At 41.4% G+C, this 11,684-nt stretch overlaps 1 protein-coding gene across 1 annotated transcript; it reads left to right on the top strand.

Moving 5' to 3' along the window:
* The first annotated feature begins 626 nt into the window (after positions 1-626).
* LOC141567658 (NACHT, LRR and PYD domains-containing protein 13-like) lies at positions 627-11,064 on the top strand. The gene is made up of 3 exons (XM_074315864.1): positions 627-927; positions 4,771-4,839; positions 9,473-11,064. Exons 1-3 carry the CDS (start codon positions 627-629, stop codon positions 11,062-11,064), a joined length of 1,962 nt encoding a protein of 653 aa, XP_074171965.1.
* Positions 11,065-11,684: the final 620 nt, after the last annotated feature.

Raw genomic sequence — 11,684 nt, 5'->3', positions numbered from 1 at the left:
TCTTCGTCTTGCCTGTCTGCTGTGCAGGGAGTCCTTTGTGGAGTTTTTGTTGTTCGATTCTTTGTAAATTCCAGGGGAGCTTTACAGAGGCTCACCTCACGCCGCCATTTTTCCGGAACTCCTATTTTGCCTTAATTTTTAATGGACATTTTCACTGAACACAGAAATCCAGGTAAGCAGGGTTTTGTGGGGGGTTTTTCTGTACAACTTTTGGAGATATCATGTCATTGTCACTTTTATAAGCTAGAGACCCTACGTGTCCCCATGTATGACTGGTTGTTTAGAGAATGAAAGGTGGGTAAGAATTCATGGCGGGGCATAGTACCATTTGTTCTTCTTTCTGTCACCGAGGGCCTTGTGTGCACCAGGCCCTGGTGACACAGCCAAGAACAGGCAACATCTCCATTGAAAAGGAGCTGACATCCTTGTGGAAGAGAGAGAGAAATCTGCACAAACATGGGTAACAGGAAGTGCTAAGAGGGGAAAATAAATAGCGAGGGTACAGAGCAGATAGTTTTGGAGGATGTGAAAGTCGCAGCTTATGGTTTCAACTCTCTTTTCTAAGGTCCTGTTTGTTTGTGGACGTGACGGGTCTTGGGTGAAGCTAGGAATTGTGTGTTGGCAGGATGAGCTCCTCCGCTAACCTCGTGGTGGACGACTGTTCCTGTGATAAGCTCCTGTCTCACCTGAGGGGTCTGGATCAGCACCAGCTGGAGGAATTCAAACTTGGCCTCCAGTCCCCACGGCTGCTGCCTGAGAACTTCCAGCAGATCCCCTGGGCCAACTTGAAGGCCGCTGATCCCACTAACCTGCTGTGTCTGTTGCGTGAATACTTCCCGGAAAGGCAGATGTGGGAAATGACCCTCAGAATCTTTGAGAACATGAATCTGACTTCACTGTGTGAGGGAGTTAGAGCAGAGATGGATGGTGAGTGTGTCTGATGTGGGGATGGGGGGTCCAGGGACGGATGGAGGTCTGGGTGACAGGACACAGAGAGAGGAGGGGGACCGAGAAGACAGCTACCCTCAGGGGAGCAAGGAGGTTGTTGCTGGATTTCCAAGTTGCTAGTCTATCCCTAAGAAAGAATCTCCCTAATGGGCTATGAAGGATTAAAGCTTAAAGGTCTAAAAGCTGTAAAGATTGGGAGTTCTAATGTGGGAGGGAATTGGAAGAGGCACATTCATTCTGTTACAGGGCTTTTTTTTTCAGTTTTACAAAACAATGTAATAGACATTTACACCCCTCACAAAGTGATAATCCCCCTCCCCCAATCTACTACCCCTCTGATATTGTATGTAGCTGTTACAGTTCCAAGGACTCTATTCCCTATGCTGTACTCCACATCCTGTGACTATATATTTATCAAATTATAGCTGACACTCAGTATTATTCAGCTTCAGCTCCAGGTGTACACTGCAGTGGTCAGGCATCTACACCATCCATGAAGTGGTCTCCCTAATAAGACATGTACCCATCTGATAACCTACAAATCTTTCCAGCATTATTGATTATATTCCCTAAACTGTCCATCGTATCCCCATGGCAATATTATGGTTACTGACTGTGCTTTCTAATCCCCTCACCTTCTCCCTCATCCCCCCCCCCATCTAGCAACCCTCAGTGTTTTCTCTATGTCTCTGTAACTGTTTCTCATTAGTTTGCTCATTTATTCTGTTCTTTAGATTCCACATATAAGTGAGATCATATGGTATTTGTCTTTCTCCGACTGATTTATTTCACTTAGCATAATGTTCTCTAGGCCCATCCACATCATTGCAAATGGTAAAATTTCACTCTTCTTTATGACCGAGCAGTATTCCATTGTATAAATGTACCACAGTTTCTTAATCCAGTCGTCTACCGATGGGCATTTTGGTTGTTTCCATGTGTTGGCTATTGTGAATAGCACTGCAATAAATATAGGGCTGCATATATTTTTTCAAATTAACATCTTGGATTTCTCTGGATAGATACCTAAGAGTGGAATTGCTGGGTCATAAGATAGTTCCATTTCCAGTTTTTTGAGATACCTCCATACTGATTTCCATAGTGGTTGCACCAATCTGCAATCCCACCAACAGTGCACAAGGGTTCCCTTTTTCCACATCCTCGCCAGCACTTGTTGTTTGTTGATTTATTGATGATAGCCATTCTAACCGGAGTGAAGTGGTATCTCAAAAAGGCACATTTGTCCCAATGCAACATTGTATGAAGAGATGCTTTGAGCATAGCAGGAGTTCCACGTTGCTTGATTTTTTTTCCCAAGGGAAACATGCATGATTTTTTTCCCAAGGGAAATACTAGGTAAATGCAAAAAAAACCCAAAACCCCAAAACCAAACAAAAAACAAAATTGCATCTGGCTGTAGTATTTATTTATTTTAGCATTGTAGTATTTTTACTGTAGCATTGTAATATTTATTGTAGTGTTATATTTACTGATTAATTGTAGTGGTAATGTTTCATAATCAGTTAGTAAGTGTAAAATTGTTCTACCATTTTTTTCAGCTTGTATTTTTAAAATTTTTTTTAAATTACAGTTGACGTTGACTATTTTATATTAGTTTCAGGTATAGCATTTTTGTTTAATGTGTTACTGATTCCATTTTCCTAGATAATAAAAACCCATGTGGTCTGTATCATGCAACCTTACCTACTACAGTATTGTGTCATGTTGTGGCAGAACTGACTGCCTCTGAGACCTGGAGAAAAAAAAATCATAACTTTGCTGCTACTGGTTACAGTCTAGGCCTTGATCCCAGTGCTTTCTGTGCACTGTTACTTTTCATGACACTCATAAGAAGAAGGTCCTGCTGTTCATGTCTTACAGCCAGGGAAACTGTGGCCCAGAGCTCAAGTGAAGTGCTCAAGGTCGTGAGCTGGGACTTAACCAGGCTGTGGGTTTCCAGGGGCTCTGTGCTTGACCATATACTGCTCCTGTGCCCGCAAATGAGGGCATGAGTTCTGAGTCGCCAACATAGTCTTCCTTATCAGAGCTCTGGGTGTTGGAAGCTGAGTCATGGCAATTCAGGTTTTGTGTATCATCTGGTGGGCAGGAGGACAGGATGGGGACCCACAGGAACCCCTCTTGGTGGTCCTTATCCAGTTACCACTTGGCCTTCTAAAGGGATGGGGCTTTAGAAAGCAACCTCTTATGCAGGAGGCAGCCCTAGCCCACATCCATCTCACAAGCAAAATGGGCAGTGATAAAAAGGTCAGGGTCACTTATGCTGCCCCATTAGCTTCATCTCCTAGGACACACAGCATGCTGAGTGTGTCTGTGCGTGAACAGAGCTGTGGAATATGTATTTGTGAGTAAGTTTGTGAGTGTGCGTGTGTTTACAGGCACATACATGCTGTCTTCAGGCAACTATGGGTTTAAGAGCTCAGATTCTAGCGTCCAACTGCCTGATTCAAAGGCTGGTTCCACCTACCCAAATGTACTTTCAGGCAAATGACTAACCACTGGACCCCTATTCTTTTTTTTTTCTTTTTTTTGAAAGTGGGGCTAACAGCATACCCACATCTGAGTTTCCAGGATGAAATGCTTAGAGGGTATGGGGAGTAGGTCCTCACTCATTTGTTCATCTTTGGGATGTTTTATTTTCTAATAGCATCATCTTTCCTGGTGGTTTCTAGAGGCTAGTTTGCCATCTCACCCCACCCAACACAATTTCAACAGATTTGGGGAGGTGAGGCTGTGGTTCAGCAGGCTTCCTCCGATAGCCAAAGTCAGAATTGCAAATCCATCCTTCCTTCTTTCCTTCCTTCCTTCCTTCCTTCCTTCCTTCCTTCCTTCCTTCCTTCCTTCCCCTCTCTTTCTTGGAATTGGACTTAAATTCCTGACTATTCAGCTGGAACAGCACGGCTCTTTACACAGGTGGCCCCCGCTAGATATAGAGTCTTCAATTTAATGTGTCAAGATACAAGTCGTGGCACCTGATACTCAACAATAAAGCCATACCATGGAAGGTTCACACTGGGACCACTTGCAACACAGCAATGCCACATGTCATGTAGTTGGCTTACAGGCAAATGGAGTCAGTGACAAGGGACCATCTTAGCTTTACTGGGCTGTGCTTGGGAAAAGATTGCCATTGTGTTTCCCTGATGCTAAGTGAGATAGCCTAACCCTGGACTGACTGCCTCTGGGGCCTGTGGGGCTCCACAGAATTGGGCAACTGTGGGTGGAGAATAATGGATTCCTGTTCTTCAAAGGAACAGGGAGTGTGAGGAGGAATCTCAGGACCCAGTTTGCTACCCAGATGAAGTCCTATAAACCTGGGCAATCAATGGAATCATAAATGTTAGAGCCTTATCTCTTTCAGATTCAAATTTCTTATGGGCACTGGCTCATAAGTACTAGCCATGTGCTTAGTACTGGGCCATGGAATTTAGGTTGCTGGTGTGTGAGTGCATCACAGAAGGGGTCCTTTGGTTCACGGTGAAGAGGGGATTCAGAGCAGTTATGTGAAACACATTGGTGAGCTGGCGTTACAACCCAATTCTTAGTACTTTTCTTCCTATGGTATTTTATTCCAAAAATATTAGAATGTCTTCTATGTACTGGGCACTGTTCTACACACTTGGGACAAATCAGTGAGTGGAGACTAGCCATGTGTGTCCCCTTCTAGCTGGAGGATGTGACTCCTTCCATCTCTCCCATCCCAAGCTTATCAGGGAAATAGTTGGCTCTACTGAGAGCACCAAACATTGCCTACTCATTTCCAGCCTAGGGAATCTCAGATCCCACAATCACTGTTTATTTCAGAGCTGTCCCAGATGCAGGGACCCCAAAACTCCGACCAAGAGGAACCAGAGATGCCAGGAGAAGAATCAGGTTTGTACACTGTTTTATGATGATCACAGGCAAAATGCTTGATTGGGCATTTTACCAGATCTGCATTTGTCATTTCCCCTGAAACTTTATCCTATTTATAGTATTCCAGAAGTGACCCCCTTCTCAACCTTTCTTCTAGCACTGCTTATTCAATAAGCTACTGTGCCAGACACTCTCTCTGATTCCACTAAGTTCTTCGATGCCAGTGTTTGTTTGTGGACTTTGTGTTGACTTAATAGGTAGCTGTAATTTTTTTTGTACCCATGATCACATGGAGATTTTCACATTGACAAAGTAATACATGCAGTTATAGAACAAGTTAATTTCATTCAAGAAATAGATGTACTTGTGTATAATACAAAAAGAATCACAGAAATGCAAAATGTATAATGAAAGGCGTCAATTCTTTGCCTAACCCTTGAATTCTGATCTACAGAAGCAGCCACATGCCACTCTCAGCTGCCATCTTTGCTATCCATTTCTTGGCTCATAAGTAATTAACATGTACTGCTGTTTCTGAGTTTTTCAATCAATTATCTACTGACTTCTTTTCATGGTAGGTAAGTATCTCTCTTCTATCCTCCAATAAAGTTATATGAGTGTGTGTGTGTGTGTGTGTGTGTGTGTGTGTGTGAGGAGAAGGTATTCAGTGTGTCCTGTGGATATACACATAAATTAATGCTGAACTATGTAATAAATTAGGATTACATATTTGTTTTCTAGAGCTGATGTAATAAATTAGCAAAAACCGGGTGGCTTAAACAATAGGTTTACTCTCATGGTTCTGTAGACTAGACATCCAAAGTCAAGGTCAAAAGTCAGCAGGGCTGTGCGTCCTCCAGAGGTTTGAGAGATGAATTTGTCCTTGCTTTTTCAGCTTCTGGTGGCTGCATTGACTTTCTTCATAATTATTACTACATTATCGCAGAGTTATTTGGGAAGCATAATGCAATCAAACAGATGAAGGAGTCCATCAGCTCCCTTGTCATTCTTTCTAGATGGTTTCCTGAAGCCCCATATTTTCCAGTCTGTATCGGTTGCCATGCAGCCCCCATCCTGTGACCTCATTTAATCTCAAATTCCGTTTTCTACTCTGGAATGTTGCCTCCATCTTGTCCCTGTGGATTCCACGTCCATCTGTCTGTCTCACCACTGTCCCAGTGGACCCATTTTATAGTAACTTATTGAGAACTGTCAATACAAGAGGGTTTTCCAGAGCTTCCTTGATTGAAAATTCCTCTAGTGCACTTTTTGATGAATAATTTGTGTCATATTCCAAGTCAAGAGACATCTTCCCTTGATATTTCTGGTGTCCAATGTCCTCCAGTGCCCAGTGGTGATAAATCTGATGCCACTTTGATTTTTTATGTTGTATGTGACCTGTCTTTCACACTATGAAAGCTGTTGGAGTCTTCCCCCCCGTGTTCTGAAATGTCCTCGTGTGACTAGGATCTGGGCCTGGCCCTACTCATTGGGTTGCATACAAAGTGGGACTTTTACATTTAATTAATTAATTAATTTATTTATTTATTTATTTGTTTGTTTATTTATGTTGTCAATTACAGTTGACATTCAATATTATTTATATGAGTTTCAAGTGTACAGCTTATGGTTAGACATTTATATCATTTATACAGTGATCCCCCCGATAAGTCTAGTACCCACCTTGCACTATACATAGTTGTTACAACATTATTGACTCTATTCTCTATGCTGTACTTTACATGGGGCCTTAACATTTAAAAACATGTGTCCTATTCTCAAACTTTTTTATTTCTTTGACAGTGATCATTCCTTCTCTGTTCTTGTTTTGGTTTTTTTCCCCCCTGAAATTCCAATTAGGTGTTGTGTTTCCTGGGATTAACATTTAGTTTTCATACCTTCCCACCAGCCCCCACATGCTTCCATCTTTTTTTTTTTGGTTATAATTTGAAAGATTACTTCAACTTTCTATCACACCTGTGATGAAACATTCCATCAACAGTATTTTTTTCAATAGATGTGATATCTCCTTAAATATTTTTCATAACTTTCGGGGCAGTTTTTGGTTTCCCAAATTATCTGTTCTCTGGTCAGAGTAAAGTGATTAAACAATGTAAATGTGTTTAATATTAATATTAATTTGTAACATATTCAATATTTTAAAATCTTCCTTTTCATATGTAAGCAATTAATTTTACAAAAATAACCACTTTAAGAATGTTTGTTCTCCCAGCTTGAATACATAAATTAGATGATAGGTCTACACTGCTTTTCTCAATTGATCATATCTTTATATAAACACATCAGCCACATTCTTTAATGAATATGCCATTGTATGGATATATTTTGGTCTATATCTAACATCCTGTTGACAGGCTGCCAGGTTTTTTTTTAATAGTTAACACTACTTAGATATTCATGACATTGTCTGTCTGCAAGTTATTTCTGTAGAGGACACTCCTAAACTAGAAGTCCTACATGAAAGCATGTATGTAATATAAATTTTGATGTGGCAAGTTGATCCCCTAAAAATCTGTTTAAAAGGCCATCCCCAATGATACCGTGTCTATTCTGTCCTGCTAGCAACACAAAATTCCTTCAAAAAATTGCCAACTTGATCAAAGTAGTCGTGATTTAATATTTGGTATGCATTCATTCTATTAGTGAGTTGAAAACCGTAATTGCATATTAGCTTTTTTATTTCTTGCAAAATGACAATTCTGCCCCCCTTCTCACTTTTCTGGTGGATGCTCATTTTCTTCTCATTGACTTGTCAGAGCACGTCACATGTTGAGGATGGCCTCTTGGTTTGTCACATAGATGGTAAATCTTCTCCCTCATGCAGTTTTCCTCTCTTGAGTTTGTGTGGTGCTTTCATGCTCAGCTTTACAGCGTCTGGATGGCAAGACTCATCCCCAAATCGGTTAGGTTAAAGGGTGCCTCTGCTGTGATAGCCACCTGAGATTTTGATCTGATAGTTTTAGATTTCACTAAACTCGAGCTGCATAGAAGAGAAACTAAGGCAAACAAAGGGAGATGGCTTGACTCATGCTGAGGGAGCAGGTCCTAGAGGAATCACCCTTTGGTCCATAAGATCCATTTCTTGAAGGCTGATCGATCAAGTCTTGGAATTTGCTCAATCCAGAACAATAGTTCTTTTCTGGAGGTGGGTAAAGCTCCGGAAGTTTGGACATTTGAAAAACGCAACATTCCAAGATGCTTGATAATCCGATAGAACGTTGCCCAAGATCCCATCTCCAGAAGATGCCTCTTTGTAGGCAAAAAACAGTGCTTCTGCATTCTTTCCTGGTTATTTGGATTTTACAGACAAGGGAACCAAGATTCTAGAAGTGTCCACAAAGCTTCGCAGCCATAAGTATCAGTTCTAAATCTTGAAGAAAATGTGAGGGTAGTTCTTGATATTCCTACTCTAATGCTTTCTCTACCAGAAACTTTATATATTTAAAAACTTTATATATTTTATATTTATATATTTATGTAAAATATACATTTTATTTATATATTAAAATATAAAAATATTAAATGTGTATTTAGATATTTACATTAAAATATATTTAAATGTTATGTATTTATATTTAATTTATATATAATTTATATATTTATGTAAAATATATAATTTGTATATTTAAATGTAATATATAATATGTTTAAAATATATTTTATGTATATATTTAGATATTTACATAAAATATATTTAATTTATATCTATAAGTGTGTGTGTTTATATATATATATATATATATATAATTTTTTTGCTGGCATGTGGAATCATCATCCACCCTGATATTTAAGCCAAAACCCTAGAATCTGTGCAGAACTCAAATTTCCTTAGCATTCCCCACCCCCTTGTTATAAATCATTAGAAGTCCTACTGGTTCCATTCTCAATATAGACCCTAAATCTATTTCTTTTATTTCTAATTCTGTGATCTAGTCCTTCTGAGGCTCTACGTTCTTCCACAAAAGAACTGGGGATCTGTGGTTGTTGTGTTACCCATGGCCATGTTTGACCAAACAGACCAGCTTTCACTTAGATACAGGTGTAGTTTTCTCACCTGGTCTTCTTGCCTCCTTTCTTGGACCACAGTCCCTTCTTCAAAGAACAGCAAACTTCAAAGAACAGCAAACTTTTACGCATGTAAATTATGGCTTTTCAGCTCTAGACCTTTAGAATGAAGACGGTCATGACCTAGTTCCTCCCCACTGTTCAGTTAGCCCCCTACCAGGCCCCTCCGTCACTGTGCTCTAGAATGTTCTCATTCCCATCTCAGGGCATTTGCACTCATAGTTCCCGTGCCTGAAAGCATCTCTTTCTACATCTTGGACTGGCTTCTTCTCATGATTAAGGTGTCAACTCTCATGCAGAAGTCTGCTGATCCCTTTCCCCCTTCAGAAGGCATCTTCTATCTCTCTTGTGTCATCCTAGGGTTTTTATTTGTGTATATCATCACACTATTTAACTTTTGCTACCTTTTGTGACTTGCCACCACCACACTCACCCACCTCCCAAAAGTTAGACCTTTAAAGGCAGAGATTGTCTGTTTTGTTCAAGGCGACTTCACTATTGAATAATTCCTAATGCTGACATTCCTTCTGATTGCTGTTGTGTTTTGCCATAGTTCTCTGTTTAGTCCACAGAAAAACATACAGAGAGAGGATGAAGGCTAAAATGCTGGTGATGTGGGACAATATCCCTTGGCCGGAAGACCATATATACCTCCGCGATGTGACAGAGAATGAGCATGAAGTGCTGAAGAGCCTGGTGTATCCTAACAGGACTGGCGCCCAGCCCCAGACTATAATCTTGGAGGGGATGGCAGGGGTTGGGAAGACTACGCTGGTGGTGAAGGTCATGCTGCATTGGGCAGAGGGCTTTCTCTTTCACCATAGGTTCTCCTATGTTTTCTACATCAGCTGCCATCAAGTGAGAGAGATGAGGGACACCACCTTTGCTGACCTGCTTTCCCAGGACTGGCCCAACTCACAGGCCCCCATTGAAGAGTTCATGAGTCACCCCGAGAGGCTTCTGTTTATCATTGATGGCTTTGAGGAAATGACCATGCCTTCCAACTTGGCTGACAGCCTGCCATGTACAGACTGGTACCAGCAGCTCCCAGTGGCCAGAATCCTATTCTACTTGTTGAAGAAAGAACTGGTCCCCATGGCTACCTTACTAATCACGACCAGGGATGGTAGGCGTGAAGATCTTAAAAAGTTGTTACTAAACCCCCGATTTGTACTAATCTCAGGGTTCACAGAGGGAGACCAGGAGGAGTATTTCTTCAGGTACTTTGGGGACCAAGACAAAGCCAGGAAAATCTTGCATTGGGTAAGAAATAACAAAACTCTGTTTCATTCTTGCTCCGCCCCCCTGGTGTGCTGGATTGTGTGTTCCTGCCTGAAGCGACAGATGACAAGATGTCCTTATTTCCAGCTGAGCACCCAGACCACCACCAGTCTGTATGCCTATTTCTTCTCCAGCTCATTTGCAACAGCAGACTTCAATTGGTCAGGGCAGAGTTGGCCAGAGCAATGGAGGGCCCTCTGTTCTCTGGCTGCAGATGGGATGTGGTCTTCAAACTTCACATTTGCAAAAGAGGACATAGAACATTGGCACCTGCAGGCACCGCTCATTGATTTTCTCTTCAGGCTGAATATTCTTCAGAAGGTCAGTGACTGTGAGGATTGTATTACCTTCACTCACCAAAGTCTCCAGGTGTTTTTGGGGGCTATGTTCTATGTACTCAGGGGAATGGAAGGATCCACCGGGGGTCTCTCAACTCATCAAGAGATGAGGGTACTACTGAGTGATGCCTTCGCTGACATGAACGTCTACTGGCATCAAATGGCTCTTTTTTTCTTTGGTCTCTTAAAAAGAGACCTCTCAAGAGAACTGGAAGATACTTTGCATTGTAGGCTGTCTCCCAGGATAATGGATGAATTGTTAGAATGGGCAGAAGAGTCCTTGAAGTATGAAACAGTCTCCTTCCATTTTGAATTCCTCATGTTTTTTCAGTGCTTATATGAAACACATGAGGAGAACTTTGTAAAGCAGATTTTGGATTACCTCCCTGAAGCTGACCTGGACATTTTGGGGGACCTACAACTCCGAGTTAGTTCATTTTGCCTAAAGCACTGTCAAAGATTAAGTAAGCTAAGGCTTTCTGTCAGCTGTCTCAACCCTCAAAAGGAGTCAACTTTCAACAGGGAAACTCTGGGGTGAGTAATGCTACACCATTTCTTTACCCACATTCTCTCATCTTCACATGCTCTGCCTGAGTTCTACCATGAAAAACGGGGGTTCTGCTGCTGCTGCTGTGTTATCAATGGTTGTGATTGACCAAACATCATAAATCAGCCCCAACCTGTGAGAATATTTTCCTTTAGTTATCATTGTGGGTTCCCTGGCTTCTTTAACTGGCTGACTTAAAGGTAGATCTTCTATCTCAGACACAGCCTATCGAAAGTTTCTGTGCCAGGCATTGTGCTGAGACATCTTTTGGCATCGAATTGATGCCCATAACTGAATGGAGGGGGAACTGTTATTGCCACTCACCGATGAGGAAACTGAAAGATGGGAACTCAATTTGCTTACATCCATGTGGCTGTTAAGTACTCAGCCTAGACCAGTGTGCCCAGCTCTCGCCCTCTCAGAGCTCTAGATTGTAATAAAAATGCTGATGCTGCTTATTTGAGTGTGAGCTGGGGTGGGAGCAGGGCAAGTGGTGTCAAGTAAATCCTAATGTTTGTTCTAATGAGTTTGTTCCTTTGTCTCCTGGAAGAAGTATCCTGGAAATACTTCACCTACTTTGGCTTCTTATCCTATGACCTTGTGTCATCACT

This window comes from Rhinolophus sinicus, linkage group LG11 (assembly GCF_036562045.2).
Source record: "Rhinolophus sinicus isolate RSC01 linkage group LG11, ASM3656204v1, whole genome shotgun sequence".
NCBI lineage: Eukaryota > Metazoa > Chordata > Mammalia > Chiroptera > Rhinolophidae > Rhinolophus > Rhinolophus sinicus.
Note: the sequence above shows the minus strand (reverse complement) of the source record. Positions and strands in the feature narration are given on the sequence as shown.

Bases quoted from the DNA above. Each gene is read 5' to 3' on its own strand.
- LOC141567658 (XM_074315864.1), top strand. From the start codon at position 627: ATGAGCTCCTCCGCTAACCTCGTGGTGGACGACTGTTCCTGTGATAAG. The intron at 928-4,770 runs GTGAGTGTGTCT...TGTTTATTTCAG, and splicing joins AGTTAGAGCAGAGATGGATG to AGCTGTCCCAGATGCAGGGA. The intron at 4,840-9,472 runs GTTTGTACACTG...TTCTCTGTTTAG, and splicing joins GATGCCAGGAGAAGAATCAG to TCCACAGAAAAACATACAGA.